This window comes from Anomalospiza imberbis, chromosome 10 (assembly GCF_031753505.1).
Source record: "Anomalospiza imberbis isolate Cuckoo-Finch-1a 21T00152 chromosome 10, ASM3175350v1, whole genome shotgun sequence".
Classification (NCBI taxonomy): Eukaryota; Metazoa; Chordata; class Aves; order Passeriformes; family Viduidae; genus Anomalospiza; species Anomalospiza imberbis.
The window spans coordinates 12,789,388-12,811,043 of NC_089690.1; the positions used below are offsets into that span (position 1 = coordinate 12,789,388).

Consider the following 21,656-nt stretch of genomic DNA (forward strand, 5'->3'; position numbering starts at 1 on the left):
CCTTGGTTTATGCCCAAAAGAATGCACTCATGCCCAAGTGCATGGTGCCCAGCTAACCACACCAGACTTCTTATGAGTCCTGGAAGCAGATTTAACATGCTCAGGAATTTGAGGCCTTTATTGTTTCTTCTTTCTCATTCTCTGCGATGTGGTGTTAGTCACTCAGATAGAAGAATTAATGAATTTGATTAGGAGCTGATATACCCATTTTTGTCAGCAAATTTTAAAATTTCTTTAATAAAAGCCAAATCTCTGTTATAAAATTGGAGGTAACAGTGAAACCAAGCATATAACAAATTTATACTCTCAAAAGGGTGAATAACTGTGCCATGAGCTTAGTAAATATACCATTATGCAAATGACAAATCCTGGTAATTTGAAGTGCTGTCCTAAGAAGAGATATGCATCAGTGTGTCAAGGATCATACCTGTATCAGGATCACTGCTTTTCTCTGAAGTCTTTCCAGAGCTCTGAGAAGCCCCTGTTCTTGCCTGTCAATCCAGCTGTCATGTCTCAGAAAGCATTTTAACTGTTGGCATTTGGCCCATGGTGTGCTACAAATGCAGAAACTGATTTGTCTGAATTCCACATGACATTAAACTGGTTCTAACAGCAATCACTGAGGCTTTCTTAGCATGTAACTGAGCATGCACTTGCAGCATGTGATACTGAATTATTGTTTAGCTCCTTGAATGTCTTGTGCTCATTTTTACTGCTATTTTCTAGGACATACTTTAGGAAAGACGAAAAGGATCAGGACAGAAAAATCATCCTAAATCCACTTAGCCATTTCAAAAACTTAATTTTAAATTTCAGAGCTTATTATCAACTGCTTTTGTGAGGAGTTTGAGCTCAGTCATTTCTCGACTTAGTTTATCTTCCTTTTAAGTTCTTGATAAAAGTTTTACTGCATCATTAGTCCTAGACTATTGCTCTCAGAGTCATTGGAGTATTGTGAACATAGTTCTAGCACGTACAAAATGCTATGTCTAATCACACAACAACATAGAGGTGTTACAAGGTGTGTTAAGAAGATAATGATTAAAAAAAAGTCATGTCTCTACCCTAATCCTTCTTTTACTGTACTTCTTGAAAAACTGATTTCTTAAGGCAATATTTATTATCCTTCCTGTACTTTGATATATATGGAAGCATTTATATATTGTTGCTGCCAATATTGAGATGAATACAGGAGAAAGCAGCTTTAAATAGGACATGCTTTGGATGATTTTCTCTGTAACGATGCACCTTTTGAAACTGAAGCATGAGTTTTACTGTTCTAAGTTTTCTTCCTATTCTTGATTTTAAGCTATGTAAAATCACATAATTGTAAAAGTATAAGTTTATTTTGCAAATTAGTTCTGCCACTGGTTGGATTTTTCTGTAAAGTGGCATTGTAGCAGTGATAAAAGCAGTATGCATTTATTGTGTAAGAGGAATGCATTAATATGTGTTCCAATCAATAGGCCAAAAAGCAGGAAGTTTTTGGTATTTTAACCAAAGCATCAAAGGACTTTCTCTGGAAGCTTTGGTTCATTTTGAAAACATTTTCTGTGTACAGTAGAGGTGAAAACCTCTCAAGACTGTGAAATTTGCTTGACATTTTAGAGCTAGGCAATTTTAAAATGATAATAGTGTCAATAAATTTTAGGAATACCTGGCACAACTCATGTAAAGCCATGTAGACTTTGTCAGCATCCGCTGGTTCCCTGCTGCGGGCAGTGGTCCCCCTCTGCTGAGGTCAGGCCTGTGCAGTGGTGGGGCTCTGCTGCTGCCCTGCAAGCCCTGCGTGTGACTGCAGTGCTGGCATGTGCAGGTTGTTACCTCAGCTAATCACCGGCAGTGCTGATAAGAACGGGGGGAGCGGTGATAAGAACTGAACCGTGCTCCAGCTACCTGCAGGCACTGCTTCCTGCCAGAGGGGTTTATGTTCCACCTTCTCTTTCCTGCGCTCTCACAGCTCTGGCTCGCTCAGAGCTGGTAACATAATTTCTTCATATTTCTGTTGCATTGTATCTCGAGAAAATTACTTTTTCCAGAATGAGTCAGAAATCTGGTAAACAAAGAAAGAGACACAGAATTTTTTGCTTTTGGAGTTCTGCTGCTGCTACTACTGGGGCTTTGTGCCTGCACTGTGCTCAGGAGTCTGAATCTTCAGGCAAGGCAGACACTGGATCCCCTCTTAATCCATTGTCTTCAGCTAATAACTCAGGTGGACTAACAAGGTCTTGCTGTATGAAGCCCAGTGCATGGAAGCCTGTGAAAAAGGTAGGACCCTTTAGGGCTGTTATATAACTTTCCTAATTTATTTTATATTGTGATAGTTACCCTCAGAGTTGAGGCTTGTGTTGATTGACAAAGTGTTTTGAAAGTCAAGTACAGGCCAGTCTGTCTTTCACCTGCTGTCAGCTTACTGAACAGCTCTAGCATGGCTCCTGTGGTATAACATTTCTGTTTTGCTGCCGAAGCTGCTGTACATGTTTCAGTTAATACAATTATTTACTAAATTACTGTCGACAGAAGCACTGAATCTAAAGTGAAAATCGTCTTCTTCCTGTTCTTCTATTTTGGTCCACAACATCAAGAGCACTCTCAATTATGATTAAGAATTGGCAGATATTTCCTTTACTTTGAAGACTGTAGCTCAACAGAAGCTTCTTAGATGCTTTTAGAAAACATGACCTTATCTTTTAGAATGATCTGTGCATCCCTGTTTGGGAGCTGACATGGTATCCTGTTGTGCAGTTTAAGACTTCTAGTTAAGACCCAGCTTAGAGTCCTGGTAAATGTTGTGTGCACAGCATTTCTGAGATTTATAGCAACTCAAGGAGAGAAATTGTTTTGTTAAACAAAAGAAATTGAAATCTTTATGTGCACACCAGCTATGCAGTATCTTTTGAGAAGGATTTGGTTCTTTTTCTAGAACCTCTGCTTTTATCTGTATTTCAAATCAAAGAGGGAACTTAAATTTCTCCTGATGAATAACAATTACTTTTTAAATTTTTCAGTGAAGCATTTAGGCTCTTGAACTCCCTAAGTTTTTTCCATTTTTTTTTTTAAGATGGGCATGATAGCCTTAGTGAAGAATGTGTCCATCACTCCTCTCCCTGGGAGAGAATTCAGACTAATTTCAACATGCTGCTGATTCCTAAACTTCAAGCATAATCCTACTGTGAATCATTTCCAGTACAGTTCAATTTTGAATTTGATAGTTCCACAAAAGATGACAATGCAAGGAAACTATCAACCTCCTTATGTTTCTCATGTGCAATTTAAATGAAGTGCCTTATTCTTGTTTATTGGTATAACCACATAATTCACATTTTGCTTATCATGTGAAGGCTTTGTAGCAGAGGGGTCCCAGTGTATGCATTCCTCCCATGAGGAAGGATAGGTTCTTTAAAGATGTTTCTAAAACGTCTTTCCAGATTTAATTCAAGTGAAAATTGCACAGTTCTATTAGATGATTTCAAGAACACTCTACAGATTTCTCTAGTTAGAATTTAGGAGAAATCCTTCCGATTAGTTGGCACTGTTCCTCCATTTTATTCATTACAGAATGGATAGGAACACTCCTGTTTCACAATAAAGGCTGATAACCTTGTGCCATCTGTCATGGAAGCTCAGAAAATGTTATACGGAGTTCAAATTTAGTACTGAGACTTGACAACTTGTTAATACCACACCACCTAGAGAGTTGTCCCTGAATCCTTTTGAGGATCTGCTTTTTCTGGTCTTTCCCAAAATAGCATTAGCAATAGTCAGTTATATACAGGTCAAAATAAATTATATCAATGTTCTCCCTAAAAATAATTTTTCATGGATAAAAAGAGAAAAATATTGCCTAATCTTTTATATATTCAGCTGCAATCTTTTAAACTATACCTTTGTTTACTTGGAATCATCCACTGACCTCTTAAGTGGTCACCTCTTGCTACTATATGAGTTTTTCCAGGAACTGCTTGGACTGCAAGACAAACCAATAGTCCTTCCTGACTCTCCTGAGCCACAGAAGTTTTCTTGTGCCTCATTAAGATTTGCCAGCATTACCTACTGGAAACTGCTGCTACAGTAGGTGCTCAAGTTGTTAAAGTTCTAATCCCCACTTGACCAGCCTGGCCATCTGACCACATGATGGTTCATTCCCTAAGAAACTGTCAAAGATGCCCACACTGGTGCAGGTGTGACACTTGCCTTTTGAACGACTTAAGGCCTCCTTTCATGTACTACGTTTTTGTGGCTGCACACACAAGGTTCGATATCAAGAGCACACTCGAAAAGACCGAAAGAATCCTCTGAAAGTAGAGCAAGGATTCCCTTCTGTCTATCTTGTATGAATTAAAAAAAAAAAAAAAAAATCTTTGCCACCAACCAAAGCACTTCTGGACTTGTTTTGCAGTTGGTGTTCCTCAGGGTGTCTCTGTGCCGTTTATTGCTATTCCTTGTGACTTGTTGTCAGTATTGAATTTCATCTCATTGCCTATAACCCACTTGTCTAATACATCAGCCTTGCTCTACAGCTTGTTTCTGTTGTGCATTTGCTGCCCTTCTCTTTTTGTTGGTGTTTAACTGCACATTAGGATGTAGTAGAGCTGACGTGTTCTCCAGACAGATAACAGACATTTATGACTCATTTTGTCTCTTGTAAGCTGATCTTGGCATTTATGAATTTTCAGTCTGTTTCTCTGTTAAAGTGTTTCCTTTGTATATTCTTGTCCCTTGCAACAGTCTTTTTGGAAATGATACATTTAAGCAATGATTTCCTTAAAATCAGATCACCTTATGCATACTTTTCATAGGGAAAAAAAAAAAGTCAGGACAAGTAGTTTAAGGTATCCCAGAACATGGGTAAAATAGAATTGCTTATTAATTTTTTTCGTGTCCTTGTAATCAGCTTAATTTTGCGTTGTTTTATAAGTTGCCAACATTTTTTAAGCTGTATGGAAGTTAGTATTATAGTTGTTATTGGAGACTAGTATCTATACAGCTGTGTCAGTTATGTAAATTGGACTTCAGACATTTTATGGGATGCAGGTATAACAGAATTTTTGATTGATGATGGAATCTTCACTTTTTTCCCACTACTTTGTGTGGTACTTCCTGGAAACTGCTGTACCGTGGGAATGTTTTAGATGAGCCTTCTGGCTTCTGGTCTTTTATTCTCTTTATCAGTGCTGCCTCACAGTGTGTGTATTTGCTTATTTAAAACTATTTCTCTAAGACTGATGCCTGCAGAAGTCAGTTGAGGAGCCTGTGCTCCATTGCTCACAGGTAGTAATGTTTGCCTTTCATAACAAAGTAGGGAGGGGAGTAAAGATTGCTTGTGCTTCTGGGGTACAGTTCTACTTCAAAGCTAACTTATTTTACTAAGTAAATTGTACTTGTTTTTCTTGGGTAACTAACTGTATCTGAATACCTAGTGTGATGTAGCAGGTGAGAAGGGAGTCAGCTTTCCCATTGGAGAGAGAAGGAACTCTGGATTCTCTCTGTAGGGTGTAGGGTAATCAGTCTGAAATCATGATAAATGATTGGAGTGTTCAGAAAAGGCTTCTGTAACTGTAGATGATATTCAGGAGCACCTGCTTTATAATGAAACCTCAAGAACCTCTGCTTAGTTCATCTGAAGGAAAGTCAGGAGATTATATGGTCACAGATTATAAATATGTAGGGCTTGATTTCAGAAACTAGAAAGCTTGTTTATTTAGTAGAAATAGGCATCTGTATTCCAAGTCAGATAGAAAACTTAATTTTAAATATTGGTACTAATATAATAAGCATTTTGGAAGCTTATTGGGACATGATGTCGTTGCCAAATCAGGGTAATAAAATAGTATTTCCTATGTAAAAAGTATCATGGCAAATAAAGTTTCTACTTGAGAATGTCAAAATACATCACAGTCTCTGATCTATCATCTAATATAATGGCTTTAAACTGATCTTCAAAAGCTGTAAACTGCTGGAAAGCAATTTTTATAGTTTTAAAAATACCTCTTTTTATTGCACTTCTTTGCTACTGCTTTTAATTTCCATTTTAACTCTGTAATTTAAAAAGATGAATGCAGGGAAAATTCTGTGTACAAAGAATTCTGTGTACAGAAAAGCTTTTTAGACTTTGAGCACATTAAGCCTCGTTACAGAGCAGCACTTGTAGTTAGATGCTAAATCAAGTGCTATGCAAAGTGACCATGAAATACTGCTGATGAAGGTGGTGATAGTACAGACCTAAAACTATATTCCCAGATAGGTGTGGAATGCCAAAGTAGATGCCTATCTCCAAACAGAAAACTAGCTGGGGCAGTCCCAGCTTTGAGCTCAGAGTATTTCCTATTACTCATTTCACTATATGAAAAATAATAAGATTCAGGTGCCAATAGAATGTAGATTAATGTGTTAAGAGGCACACATGATCAATAGGAGATGACATTTATTCAGGATTTCTTATGAAACTTGCATTTAATATGGCTGTTATGTTATATGTTATGTTGTGTGACCCTTTTGTTTAAACTGTTTTAGTTCCTAGAACAAAAATTTTGAAGAGGCATATATGATGCTTTTTTAAAAAGGAGCAAAGCTGTACTCTGAGACTGCACCTAAGCAGTTTGACTTCCTTATTTTATGAACTTTGGGAAATTCTCTATTATTACAAAATTATTAACAGGTAGAGGGATAAACAGATATTCTTAAGATAAGTCAGTTTCTTTTTATAATGGGAAAATAAGGACTTCCAGATCATCCAGACATCTTTGAAAACAGAGACCATGTAGATCAAAATCTACATGGGAACATGTGGTCATCAGAATGTTTTTATAATTACAGAAGTCTTTGAAAACTATGGTTCTTGCATCAAAGCCTGTTAAAATTAATGGTGCCATGAGATAAAAGGGATATGGTATTACTTAAAAGCAGAGTTAAATGGATTTGCAAAGAGCAGGTGGCATGAAGCTGTTACAGAGAGTGGCTCAGGAAGCCCTTGACTGTCAGGTTCTGAGATGGTTTTCTGGGAAAATTACTGGGCGTATGTCTAATTCCTACTTGCCCATCTGTCAGTTTTTACTGCTGGTAAGACTCTTGACCAGTTGGGCCTTTGCTCTCATCCAATATAGCAACTTTTACTGGTGGTGTAGAGCTATCAGAATAATTTATCTCTCCCTGTAGTGCACTGTGCTATTTGATGTTTTTGAATAAATTACACTAGGAAAAAAAAAAAAGAATGAGAATAAATGTCTAGAGGATGTTTGGAAGCCTGGAAAGAGTGCAAGCTAAATGCAGGGAATAGAATCTCAGTTTCTGGTCTTTAAGTGTCACTCAGCAATCATGATCACCTGACCAGAAATCTCCGAGTCTCATAAGGAAATGCAATCTGATAGATTCATCCCCTGAGTGATGCGTCAGTCATGAGATGATCAGAGTGGCAGGAATTAATCTTGAAATGTATCTAGAAAGTACTAGTAGTTAAATTAATAGTCTCAGAGAATGTGATTAATGATACAAGTAACAGGTGAATTCCAATTCCCAGCTGCTGCCCTAAGGCATTTCTGAATTGGAAATATTCTTGAGTGGTTTTTTTTTTTTTTTTTTACTATCTCCTAAGTACAGTAGATACTTGGAACCACAGATGGTTCATCTTGTGTTCTGGTGCAGTTGGGAAATGGCAGAAGTGCTGGCAGGTTGGGTTTTATCTGGTGTTAATTTTTATACCATACATTACTGTTGTCACTTAAATTGAAGTAATGCAGGACTTGAAAAACTTAATTGACAATTGCTAATTTGGCTTTGAGCCTCAGAAACCAGCACAAAAAGTTACATTTTGTTTTCTGGTTCTTGAAATTTAAAGCAAGTAAGTAGTTATATATTTATAGCACGACCACTTAATTTGATTTTGCCTATCAGTTAGTTCACTTTCTTCTTTCATAGTTTTCAGTGTTAATTTTTCTCTTGTTTCAGCCTATTTCTTCACCTGCTCATTTTTACCTTTGTTGCAGTGTTCAATTTTTATCAACTTCTGTCCTTCAACTTCAGCAGCCATAATCAGATGAAGTAGAATGTACTGTAAAATATAATTTTTTACTTGCTTTTTTGCTCATTGGAAAATAAAAACTGCAGAAGAAAACTACTGGCATGTCTGTCAAGCTGGTGCCCTGGTTTCAGCAGCAGCCAGAGCAGAGGGTTGGAGAAGAGTATAAACCCAGGCCAAAGAGCTTCCTCTGAGGGCTTTCAGAGATTGCTGCCTATTCCAGTACACGAAATCTAAGAGCTGGAGACAACTTGTGTGTTTAATAATGGTGAATTCATGTGTTTTCATGAACTTGGACAGCATTCTTTTAGTGTCAAGGATTCAACAACCAAAGAGCAGCTTCTGCTTGTTTGTAGCCTAATGAAGGCGAGGAGAGTTGGGGTTATGGGACCTGTTCTTCTGCATTTTATTCAAAGCTTTTTGTGTGTTGGAAAGAGAATTCAGTGTATTTTTTAAGGAAATAGCCTTCCCCTGGATTGAAGAGTCAGATTTGTCTTTTCTGTTCTGTTGTTGCCTCTGTTTTATTTTAGTTCCTTACCCCGTAGAGGCAGATGGGGACCAGGCCAGGTTAGAGCAGCTTGGACAGTGGCCTGAGAGTGGAACCCTTGGAGCATCACTTGTCAAAGACAGCCAGAACTTCAGAACCTCAGAACTCCACTCATGGAGTTCTCAATGAGAGAGTGAGAACCAGTGTTCTAACACCAATTAGAACCAATGGCCTCACCAATGTTATAACAGTGTGACTAAAGTTTGGTATCTTCTTGTTCTGAGGATATAGGAAAGTTAGTGCTTTTTCAGTAATTGTGGTGGGGAGGTAAATAAATGCAGGCCATAACCTCACTTCCTTTTTTCCTTTAAACTGTTGAAAGATTTAATTGATGTCTCTTAGCTTCTCAATGTTTAAGGACTTGAAACATAAATAAAAATGTGTTGTGGTGTTGGTGTTAGAGATTGTAAAAAAGGAAACTGCAGAATTTTCCTGCAATAGTTGGGACTATTGAGGGTCTGATTAATCCTGTTTTGCTTTTTCTGAATTGTAAATTCAGAAGTCAAACCCCTTGTCTTAGTCCTTTCTACAGACTGTTTTTATAATGGAGAATTTGAAATTTCAACCATACTATAGATTACATACTTTAATTACCTTAACTAAATGGAAATAGGCAGAAATTATTGTGTAAGCTAGTGTCCTGCCACAATTAGTCCAAAACTTAATGGGAAGTGAAGTCATAACTCAAGAAACACTTGCATTGTTTCATACATTTTATGATAGTCTGAGAAACTTAATCTGCTACTTTTAATATTTATTGTTACCCACTTTTTTCAGGTCAGTATAGTTAATATTCCTTTTATCCAGAGAAAATAAGTCAAGGAAATGCCATGCAAAATGGATGTTTTTGTCATTTTGATATGAGCACAAAACACTGAGTTTGCCATCCCAGCTTGCAGGGTCTCCATGGTGTAAGAATGAGTGAAATCAGCTGAGGTATGGAGCTGGCAGTTGTGGGTAGCAATTATGAAGCCATCAGGGCTCTAGTGAAAGTAGCAGTGCATGTTTCTGAAGAATTCAGTATGTGTCAAGATAAAATGCTGCTGCCACTGATAAGTGCAAAGCCTTTTGTAAATGAAGGAGTATAAAGCCAGTTCAAGTGTAAATCAATAAATTAATTTTCCTTTTTTTTTTTTTTTTGACATTTATGTCCTGAAAGTTACTGGATTTCAATTAATGGGTTGTGATAGATAACTTTCCTGGTGTGGTTTTCTGTTTGCTGTTCATTAATGTGAGGTAAATGATGTTCTGCTCATGGTTAGTGTTCTAGGGCAAATTTATCTATTTTATAAAAATATTTTTAGATAATAGATTGTTCATAGATTAATACAGTTTTCAATAAAATAATACTTATCTTAAAATGGGAAACTCTAGCTCTGATTCACTGACTTGCTTTAGATCACTTCACTACTCCTTCTTTTAAGAATGTCCTTCAAGTACTTCGAGGGCAGTGGGGTGCTATAAGTAAGTGAACCTGAATGTTTCTTATCCTAATTGTACTTTAGATAAGATGACATTCATATGCAAAGTTTTCATATGTTATGAATAATGGTTCTTGAAGATTTACTTAATTTTAAAAAATCCAATTAATCAAGTTTTTTTAACTTTTGGAGAAGAGTAGTGAGATAGTTTTGACAAGTAATTGACATGTTTCTGTTGAGTGAGATCACTTCAGTATCAGCGCTAGATAGGCATAGGACTTCTTTGATATTTAAATTAACTAGAAATAACAGAATGGGCATTCTGTCTAGGTTTACTTATTTCCTGAATAATTGAAAAATGATTGCAAATTATGTGTTCTGAGAAACATGTAAACAGTACCCAGCCTTTAACATTGTATTTTGATTTAATAATGTTCCTAGGAGTGAACAGTGTATCACATCTCAGTTTCCTAGCACAGCATACCCTTTCTACTATGAATATCAAAAACTAAAATATTGACACCTGAGAGCTGCTATTATTTTTCTATAATAAAGTCTTAGAATATGTTTTTTCTTTGTCTTGGGTCTTTCTGATGCTAAAACCCTGCTTGGGCTTCTTTGTGGATGCATTAGCTTTATAATGAAAGCTATTATTCTTAAGGCTGATGTTATTTAAAAGGAAAAGACCTTTCTAGGCCTTGCTTTAAGTTGCAAATTAAATGCATTAAATTCATTCTCAATTGCACTTATGAATTTAATGAGGAGCCTTGCAATTCTGCTTTGAGCTTAGAGTGTTGAGTTGCTTGGTGAATACAGATGACTGACTTGCTGCAAAGGGCTCAGTACTGGACTTTTGCTTAGTATTTGAAAAACAAAAGCCACAAGTTAGTTTTATTAAAACTAATATTAACTTGGTGTACATTTTAATGTTATGGATGTGGAATATGACTGAGGTTAAACTCAGTCCCTGAGAGATGTGACAGGACAAATTAATTTGAGCGAAGTCTTTCTGAATACCTCACATAAAAAGGCAAGGTTTCAGGAGTCCAGTTTGTGATCTTAACAGAGAGAACAGGTTGGTTGCTGAAACTCTTGTTTTATTAAGACTGTTGTTTGTATTTTCATGAGATTTTTAGCACCTGAAAATTTTACTCATTGAACAACCATAAGATACTGTGTGGTAGCATTGGTGATAGTTTTGGAGGTCCAGTTTCTCTCTTGTGGTAGTTCATTTATCTCATAGTTTTGTAGCAAAACTCTAGTTTTGCTACAGTCTATCTCAGCAAGTAAGAGTCTGTCTGTCACTGCTACTTTACTATGCCTTGGGTAGTAACTATGGTGCACATTGTTCCTCACTAAGCTGTTTTTGTAGGTAAAGATTGCAGTGAAGAATTGAAAGAGTAAATACACACTGTGTTTGTCTTCAAATCAGATCAGGTCGTCCTCACCATCTGTGATTTTACTGATATTCTGCTGTCTTTGTTTTCCCCTTTCAAAGCTATTTATTTATATTTTAAGTTTAGAGTTTTAAGTTCATTTGAGTTCATTGTAAAATGCTGTGGGGTTTGAGGAGGAAACTAGGTTAGAGAATCAATTTGTTGACTGAGTTAAAAAAAACACCAACAACACAAAGTCAAGCAACCAGATAACCCCTACAGTTTAGAATATCTAGCATGCTAATGGTGTGTCTTTAAAATAGTCTGCTCACATAGATAAGATTCACTCTGAAGGAGGTGAGAGCTAAAGTAACATCACAGGCATTCAGACTAGTCCTTTTAATCCACAAGGTCTGGGTGGGTATGTCTTTTCCTTTCAGGGATCCAAAAACCTTTCATATCTTCATTACAGTACTTGAAGTGATGCTACAGCTCCAAGGTGAACTTGCCTGTCCTCAAAATCTCATTGTTAAACCATTGTGTACTAACTTACCCCTCCTTATGTGGGCATACCCTGACAGGCTTCAGACCCAGCTTCTTTGTTGCTGTGCTTTCTGTCCAAACTCTCTTTGGAGAGACCTGGATATCATCCAGGTGGAGGTCTAGGGGTTTTATTGCTTCATCCTTGGGACACCATGGTGATCAGTCTTTGCTCTGTCATGGCAAGGTACAACAAGAGCCCCTGAAAGGGGCAGGAGTCAGCAATATAAATCAGAAACCCAAAGTTATCTTTGCATCAGTGCAGAATGTTAGGAAGCCTTAATCCTAACCACCCATGAGCTGGAAATTATAAACTGATTAAGCTTATAATTTCCCTCATCAGTAATAGTGAATTGTTCTTCTGTTAATGGTATTGTCTTGTTTGGCAGTTCTGCTTCTCATTCTGTGTATTCAGCATATTTTGCTCTCTAGACTGGCTTAGCAACAATGACAGGCCTCCTGCCTGGTCTGAGTTAGGGCTTGTGCAGTTCTCAAAATTCAGATATATTCTTCAGTACTTGACTTGAAACATAATTGCTTATGTTCAGATAGTTCTACATGGTTTTAGTTCTTGTAAGACTTGATAATTTTGATTTGATTTCTTAGGAACTCCAAAGTTGGGGCTGTAGGAAAGTACTTGTGTTATGTTTTGTTTTCAAACACTCTTGAAGCTACATTTTGTTTAAAGTAGTGCAGGAATACACTCAGGAAAAATATGCATGGCTTTAAATGTGTAGTTTAACAGCACAAGTCACTGGCATCGTGGTACTAAGGACCTGCCAGGCCACAGGCTGGCACTGACTTAGGGAGCAATAGGACAGAGATGGTGTTTGTATTTAGTGCTAGCTGTGTGTTCAGAGTTAGATCCTCTGGGCAGCACACTTGGATAGCATGGATTGGGAATGAGCATGAGTGGCAGTTGTGCTTTATTCTTGTCACTGTCAGACTCCATGAAGCAGTCTATAAATCCCTGAAGGTATTTTGAGATGAGTATTGACTTTTGTGTTTTTGAGGAAGATGGATGCAAAGTTCTGAAAATAGCACACACTTCACTAGTGACAAGTCCTGCGGCATTCTAGGATGTAGTTCAGAGAAAAGATACAAAACTACACTGCCAGACCTTAACCTATATATCTCTAGAAAGGATCTATGACTTTTAAATTCAACTTTGTCAGTGGGTATTGGATCAAAATTGTTTCTTACCACTTTTAAACTTTGGTGCACTTTGGAAGATATTTTATTTCCTACTTTCAAGAAGAGATAATGAATATGGACTTGTTTTCATCAGTCAAGTCATATTAACAGAAGTTACTGATTTTGTAGTATCTGCTTGAAGGCAGTGGGAAGGGTGAAGTACAAAATTATTTTTGGAGTATTCTTCCGGCTATTAGAATTGCTTTTTGAAGTCATGATAGTTGGTCATCAAAGCTGTAAAAAAGGCCTTTGCAGAAGACATTGCTGGTGAAATATTAGTACTATTTTCCCTTTCTATGAGTATTGTTGTACTTAGCTGTTGAGTGGGTGGTAGAGAATGTGGAAAGAAAATTATTCTTGAAGAAAAACTACTTACAGAAGATTGCTGGTACTTTAACAGATTGCTGCAAAGTGTGCACTGTATATTTGATGCAGTAATTTAAAGAATAAAATATTGATGATTCAGCTTTGTGTTAGCAACAAATTGTTCAGAGTTGGTATTTAATATGAAAGCACAACCTGATCCTGAACTCTCTCTGGTTATGAAAAATCACTTAGCACTTGATATTGGAGTAGAGCAGCTCATGCTAGTAATTAAAGCAGTCTGTGGAGAACACTTGCTTTCTGTAGTCAAAAGATGATCTGCCAAACCTGTGCAGCTTCAGTTACACAGCTGTGTTTTCTGGCTTTGGGTTGTGCATGTGTCCCACTGCTTTACAATTATGTCTAAGTTTTAGCTTTTATATTTTTTCAGATTTTGTACTGCATTAGTGTATAACTCTGAACTTCATATAAAGTGTTAGCAAATTCTCCTCACTGTTCAGTTAGACAAAATAATCCTTTTCCAGCCTGAGAAACAAGGACACTGTTGTGGCTTCAGGCCAAAAATTGTAAACAGGGAATTGAGGAGAGCAATCTGGGAGGATGGGACCTCATAACCTGAAGCTGTAATTGGACAATTCACCCCAATATGGAAATGGACCAAAACTTATAAAAGTGTGAAAACTCGTGACCCAGTGTTCATCTTGGGTGTAGCCTTGGCCAGGCTCTTGTACTGCCCAAGGTGTATCCTTTGAAGGCCTTTAAATAAATCCCTACTTTATTCCTTTAATGCTGTCTAGCCTCTGTCCCAGGTAGCCTCTCTAGGCATCAGCAAGAGTTTTTTATTCTACCAGTGTGACTCCAAGGCAGACTCTGCCTTACCTCCCATGTGAATATAATTCAGATCGAGAGATGCCCATATCTCTCAAATATCTGATTAATCTCTTTTAATAACATTCTTCTTGTCTTCTCTTTCTTTTCTTGTGGTGTTTTTTTTTTTTGTTGTTGTTGTTTTGTTTGCACCATGGTTGTTCTATGTAAGCATTACTACACTTTGATTATGCTGTAGTCACTTTCTATACTGGCATACCACTGAAATTTCAATGCAGCCTGAGCTTTCTCACTGGACAGTCTCAAGGCACACTATGCAGCATGGATTAGGTATTTTGCCTGTACCACTTGTTCCTTGACTGTGTTTTGGTGCTTGGACTGTTGCTTTTGGAACTACAGTTGCCTTCAAGTTTTTGTTTTCTTTTAATTGTTGATACCTTATTGATATCACCTCAGGGACCAAAGGCATGATGACTGCCAATAAAATCATGCCATCATGCCCTTGGCAGTTTTCTGCTGCATAATGTTCTTTCTTTTGCCACTGAAATCAAAAGGTCTGAAAGCACACTGCAGATATGTGAATTCCTTTGCCTCATCTTTTGTATTGTCTTCCCTTTTTCTGCTTGGAGGAGAATATAGGAAGCCATACAGCTGAGTTTCCAAGACTATGGTATTCAGCATCTCTTCCCCTTGCCCTCAGTTTTCTTACTTAGCACTCTTAAAAGCTAATTTATTTTTGTTTTAGTCAGCACACTACTTGGTCTATGTGTTTTCAACAAAGTTGATGTCTCCAGGAATAAAACGTTCCTTTTGAATCTGAAACATCATGTATTTTGGGATTTATTACATACGCAAGACAAAAGCCCAAAAGCCTTATACCCCAAGCCCCTCTTCAGCTTCTTTTCTGCATTTTAACGTAATAGACATTAATATTGTCTAATAGTAATTAGACAATGTCATGCTGGGTACTGATATGGAAGTAAAATGTATGGTATAAATGCATCCTGCTAAACATCAAGCAGTCTTGAATGTCCCTGGAAAAGAAATGTTTTTGGTCTACAAAAGCTGCCATTTAGCAGGCTGTTGCCAAAGAGGATACTGATACAGGGCCTTCGACACAGGACAGATCCATCCAAGTAATCCCTGCAGGCTGAAGACTGTGCTGTACAGAGCTGCTCAGTATTAATGCATCTGTGGACATTTCTCGAAGGAGAAAGAGTTATGATATGCTGGTTTGGAACTACTTACTTTCATGCACATTCACAACATGCTTATCTTCATCTCTGCCTTTGCCCTTCAGTATCAAAATCTACAGGCTCCTGGGCTCTCTGGAACAGAACAACCTGGGTGCACCTGCCCATGTGTATTAGGGGGATCCAGTCCTCCAGCTCCTGAATGCTTCACAGGCCAAAGACATCTCTGCTGTGTGCCTGCACAAGTCTGAGAATATTGGTATGGCCAACACATTTCTGGTTTCCTGTCACTGGCCAGAAACATTTCTGTTTCTGCGTTACGAATATTGCGTTAATGAAACGTTCGGCAGCTCTTGATCACATCCCTTCTGGATAGAAGATGAGACATGGCAGCTCTTGGTGATTAGAGGAGCATCTGTCAGTACCTATTTATCTCTTAATATTCATGCTATAAATAACTGGAAATGTTTGTACTTAGGTCTGTATGTCTGTTCCTTTATTCTGCGTGTAAAAATTCTGCTGACTCATAATTTAAATGTTCACATTTGCTGTAGGAAGGTGTAATGTGAGATGGAGAACAACCATGTTTTAATGCTGTGAACTGATGAAACCTCTCCATGTTATCTAAATACCGTACAGCTGACCTAATCAAGTTGTTTGCTGTGGGCTGGTATCCTTCATTCTCATCATACCCAGCACCAGAAATTCAGATTTACAGCACAATCCTAGAACAGACGCACTAGGCAAGAGGCAGGTGGTGCATGCTGTGCAGATGCTGGTTGTGTGCACCTGCTGAGAAGACTCTGTGGACACTGGTTTGAGCCCACTTCTTTCCCCTGTAAGGCTGGGAATATAGGTGTATTTAGCTGTCAATTTTCATACAGATGCTGGGAAATGACCTTTACCCGCCCCTTTTTCTAATGTTTAAAATAGGCTGCTGAAGTTGAATATTCAACAGTGTGATTAAATCAAGCTGTTTCCTCCTTTTGTACCTTTTGGGGGAATGGGGGAAGGATTAATTTTGGAGCTTTTTTTGTTTAGAATATCGGAATAAAAATGTAATACAGAGATCATGCATCCTTAGCATTAAACATTGAATGAATAACAAAAAACTAATTTAAGTATCATGTAAATGTTCATTTAAATACCTTAAATGAAAAAATGTAAACAGAATGTGCCTGAAAGTTGTGATTTCATAGTGCTGCTGCATTTCAGGGAAATACAACTCTTAAAATTATTAACACAAAGTAATTCTTCTTATTATTATGGTATTAAAAAGTAATTTCTTTGACATTTTAATGTTGAAATCTTGTACAATGTATCTGCCCATTCACAATTCATATACTTTCCATCATAAACTTGTAAATTCATTGATTTTCTGCCCCCATGAAGCATTCATAACAGCAGAAGGATTAAAAAAATTTCTAGATGTAAGCCTTTGAGAAGTTTTGAGGTGGTAAAATAGAGAAACATTAAGGGTTTGTAGGTGCTTATGGGAGCAATAACCTTTTGTAGCTTCTTTGTAATAGTCAGATGACTTTTGCCCTCTATTCAGTAATTTGTGCATTGCATTGATTATTTGTGCCCAGCAAATTGACTGTTGTGTGGTGGTTCAATGGTGCTCTTTAAATAGAGTGAGAGAGCACACAACATGCAGACCTAGCTAATGCAGAGCATGTGGGGTTTCTTCCCATGACCATCATCTAGAAAACATATTTTTAACTTCCTCAGGAAGAAATATTTTCACTTATTTTCCCTCCATATTTTGCCTGGGTGTTTTTGGTTGGGTGTTTGGTGAGGTTTTTTTTTCCCAGTTGGGGTAGTTTTTTGGGTTTTGTTTTTTTTTTTTTTTTTTTTTTTTCCAAAAAGGCCTCTTAGTGTTGTGCCTTTGATCAGTACTGGTGGTGGTGAGATGGGAACGCTCAAGCGCTCTGATGTAATGAGGAGCCCGAGAATGGAAATACATGAAACTGCTCATGTGCAGCCAAAGCAGCTGCTCCGGCACCCGCAGCGGGCACCGAGCGCTCGGGCACCTTTCAGTTCCTGCACGCTGCCAGTGTCTGCCAAACACAGAGGGAAATTTGTAAACCTACGGGACAGCGTAAAAAAGAGCCCTACAAAAAGCACAGCGAAAGTAAAAGCTGCCAGTGGTTGGGTGTCTGATGGCTCGTGCTCTAATTGCTCTTTCGGAAAGGTAGGTGTTGCACTGCCTGTTTGGAGATGTGTGTTTTTGTACAAATTGTAGAAAGCATGTAGCATTGTTTTCTTTCTGTAGTTTTATCCCTGCTGTTTTTAATGACTTTCTTACTAACTTTTCTTTTGTATTTTGTTGCTAGAAATCAAAATAGCAATTATTGAAATCAGATTGGCTAAGGAATAGTTGCTCTCACGTTTTCTTTCCAGTGAAGGTTGCTGCACTTTATACAATATGGGGGTTTACAGTAATTTCTTGAAAGCGAGGAAAGTTTAGTTTGCTTGATTTTTGCTCTCCAAATGTATCTTTTTGTTGTTTACTAAGAACAGTGTTACAGAATTTGCTGGCTTAGTTGGTCTCCTTGAGGATGTGTATGGTGCTCCGATTTACCTACGCATTAGTTGGTATTTCCTCACTGAAGGACTTACTGTGTGTGGGTTAAGCAAGAAAATGTATGTGTTCTTACTTTTCTCAACATCTGGATGTAAATGTTAGATTTGGAGGCACTCAGTTGATCACTGAAAGGTATTGTTATCTTAACTTTTGTAAACATATCACTTAAATTATTTTTTAAAATATAAATTTAAAAGTCTATCATTATGATTTAATAAAAATCAAATAATTTTTAATACTGTTGTAGAGTATTAACAATATTAAATACTAATATTTAATATTGTTGTAGAGTATTGTTGCAGAATGACTTTTGACTGTAGGTGTTAGCACATTTATTTAGGCTGGTAGATCTGTTCAAGTGAGTTGTATTTCAAGTCATGCATTCCTACATATAATAATGTATCATAATTGTATGCTGAAATTCATATGTATTCAGAAGATGGCTTTTAATTGGCCTGCTAGTTTCTTTCTATTTTACATTGGTTTGATTCTGTTTAAACCAGAATCATTAAATGCTTTAGTCAGGCATCTTTATTGAAAGTTATTTGGAGAATAAGCTTTTATTTGTCAGAATACTTCAGTGTATGTTTGGAGAATTCCTAAAATTACAAATGTTTCTTGAAAATTCCTGGACAGCAGAGTGTTGAGATGACACCCTGGGATTTTATTCAGGTGCTGTCACAGGCACCTGTACTGTATTATCATTTGCAGACTGATTGTGTATCTTGATAAAGTAAAATCACTGTTCTTCTGCTATAAGGACGTTCGAGATCTTCTTTAATGATTGAAAATCTTTTAATTTCTTGCATTGTCCTTCCTTGTGATTGCCACATTGCCTGTGTCAGTTCAATGTATTCCATGAAACCTTCCAGCAAGACAATCTTGCCTTCATTTGGATTTGTAGATGCTTTGAAAGTGGTTGCCAGTGTTGTTGCCTCTTGCCTCATCCACATGGTACTGGAGGAGGCTCTACAGGAAAACTGCCAGGATGCTTGGAGGAGCAGGGAGCTTTTAAGGTTCAGTAGATCCTAAACCAACAGCACAAAGGGAAAATACAATTATGAATAACTTATAAGAATAAAATACATTATTAATAACTTATGAGACTGGGCCCTGGAAGAATTAAAGGACCAGGAACAAAGTCAGTTTTAAAATAATAAGGGTAAAATTTGGAACTGGTTGTGAGAGGGTTTTTGAAGCACTTGGGAATGAGAAATCCATAGAGGGGAATTAGGAATTGGGGAAAGAAAGGAAGCAGGAAAATGAAGCTGACATTTGGTGCAAAGAGAGGGGTGCAGAGAGAGGGTTGTTTGGCCCCTAAGGAAATCCATTACAAAATGGTCTTTCTTTTTACCAGGTGGAAGGTCAGGGAAGTGAATGGTCAGAATCTCAGAACAAATTCAATTCTGTTTTAACCTTCTCTTACTGCAGGAGTGTAACTGTAAAGCTAAATGCTTAGTTGTTATGCCTTAGTGTTGTGTTGTATTTTGGTATGTAGTATATCTGAACTTTTGGTTAATAGTATTTTTAGTGTGTACCTACATAGAAAGCCAGTTACTTTGGAACAAGACAGACTTAAAGGGGTGGCTCATTTTTTGCATGGGTAGGGCCAAGTGGTTGCTTGAGCTGTTTACTTTGATCTGTCATCTAAAGCCCGTGTTGTTATTTCACTACTACAGGTTTATTGCAGTGAGCATTTCCTGCATCCTTTGCAAACTCTCAATATACCAAATATATTTTGTCTTGCATCTTTCAGTAATTGCAATGTTTTTCACCAGCTTTCATTTTGAGAGAATTGACATTGAGCTGAAAAAACCCTGTAGAAATACCATATGTACATTTAATATGTGTTGCTGTTCTTGGACTCTTAATGCAAATAGCATTATTTGCTATTACTCTTTAATTTGCTGGCTACTGTTGATGTATGCTGCCTTGTATTTTAAGATATCTCAAGCTTTTAAAATGTTTAATACTCTTATGTTCTGGGGTTTTTGTTCACTTTTGGGATTTAGTATTTTCTTTTGTCATTATGCTTCATTATTTTTACAGATCATAAGAATGTCTTGGAACATCTGAATTGCAAGAGTTTTGATCTGCTGTTCAGCTTGTAGTGTTGATGATAGTTGCCAGCAGTTTGTGTTGCTGACAGCTTGTTGACAGCCAGTATGTGAACATCTCAAAGATATTTGAGTCAATGTTTTGCTCAAAATGCTGTTTGGAATCTTATTCCTGTGCAGCTTAAGTGTCAGTAGATTCCCTGGTTATTAATTTATTGAAGATTCCTAAGACCAAAATTGTCCTAGTCTGCAGATGTTTGGTAAACCTGTGTGAAGAACTATGAGCAATAAATTGAATCTGTTTTAGCACCTTCCACCCATTTGACTAAAAGGTTTTCTTTGATTTTTGCTAAGTTTAGAAACCATAAGATACTTCTGATTTTTCCTCTTTATCAGAGAGGAATATTAGCTTTGTTGAGTGCTGTTAACTTCAACCCATTTCCCTGTTTTTGCACTCTGTTGTGTATTGGTGAAGGGATTCTGTTGTGAAACCAGCTCACAAAAAGCCTGAGTCTGTTCATTGACCTGAGCAGGTTTTTTGTTGGACCCCAAAGAGTCAGTGCTGCAAGGGGAGTGCCTTGGTGTATGCTATAACCCACCTGGGCATGTCCAGCTGCTTTGGGTTCCTCTCCAGTGCTGGGGATGTGCTGCCATGAGCAGTGTGGGTCATAGGGGCTGTCTGCATTGTAGTTAGTCTCCAAATCCATGTCCTAGTTCATAGTTGTTTATGCTGTTACTTTTGAGTCTTGTTTGTTTTAAACTGTTCTTCTAGTTTTCCTTATTTTTGACATTTTGTTGGTGATTTTTAGCCCACAGAAGCTGTTCCTTCCTCTTCTCCCATTGTCCCTGTGATCCCTGTCCCACCAGTCCCTGCTGAGACCATCCCATCCACCATACCACAGGTTTTTATTCTGTTTTGTTTTGTTTTATTAAACTTGTTCAACTTTTATTTCTTTAATTTGTTTTGTTGCTTTGTTAAAATATGGCTTTTGCTTCTCCACACTCAGTTTTGAGGTGAACTGTTAAATACACTAGAATTTCACCTTAACTTTTGTTCATTTTATGACGGCTTTTAGTATATTAAAATATTTATATTTTCATATAAAAGTGACTAGTAAGTTGTGAAAAAACTAAAGAAAAAATAACCAAAATAATTGAAAGAACCAATAGGATATTTTGTGTTCACGTAATAACTTTAGAGCCACTTCACCCGTACTAAATTGTTATTGCTTGATTTATTTATAAAGAAAATGTTTTCTCATCTCCTATAAATACTTCATACATGTCTTTCTTTGGTTGCACTTGCATGGTGTTTCTCATGTTCTCTATCCATTTATTGGTATTAGTGTTTGGGGGGACATTTAGAATACAAAAGAGATCTTTTGACCTGTCCATTCCTAACATATTTGACTCATAAAATGTTTCCCTTCTGAGCCTTCATCCTTTAGGTCCCATAATGTCCACATATCCCCCAAAAGAAAAACCAAACCCTGTCAAGACGAGTGAAGGCAGTAACATGAATTAATATTAGTATCTCCCGCGTAATTTGGAATATGTGACCACAGCATGGCGAGC

At 37.3% G+C, this 21,656-nt stretch overlaps 1 protein-coding gene across 23 annotated transcripts in view; it reads left to right on the plus strand.

Moving 5' to 3' along the window:
• The window catches only part of DLG1 (discs large MAGUK scaffold protein 1), a 144,900-nt gene that overhangs the window by 67,899 nt on the left and 55,345 nt on the right, over window positions 1–21,656 (plus strand). For 13 of the 23 annotated variants that reach the window (XM_068200744.1, XM_068200728.1, XM_068200727.1 and 10 more), the window contains one exon: window positions 20,891–20,983. The exons of 9 other annotated variants lie outside the window; for them this stretch is intronic. In XM_068200744.1, coding sequence (XP_068056845.1) covers window positions 20,891–20,983 — 93 coding nt within the window. Of the gene's footprint in view, window positions 1–1,914; window positions 2,269–20,890; window positions 20,984–21,656 lie in introns of those variants that run through there. One more of the 23 variants, XM_068200741.1, reaches the window with a different exon arrangement.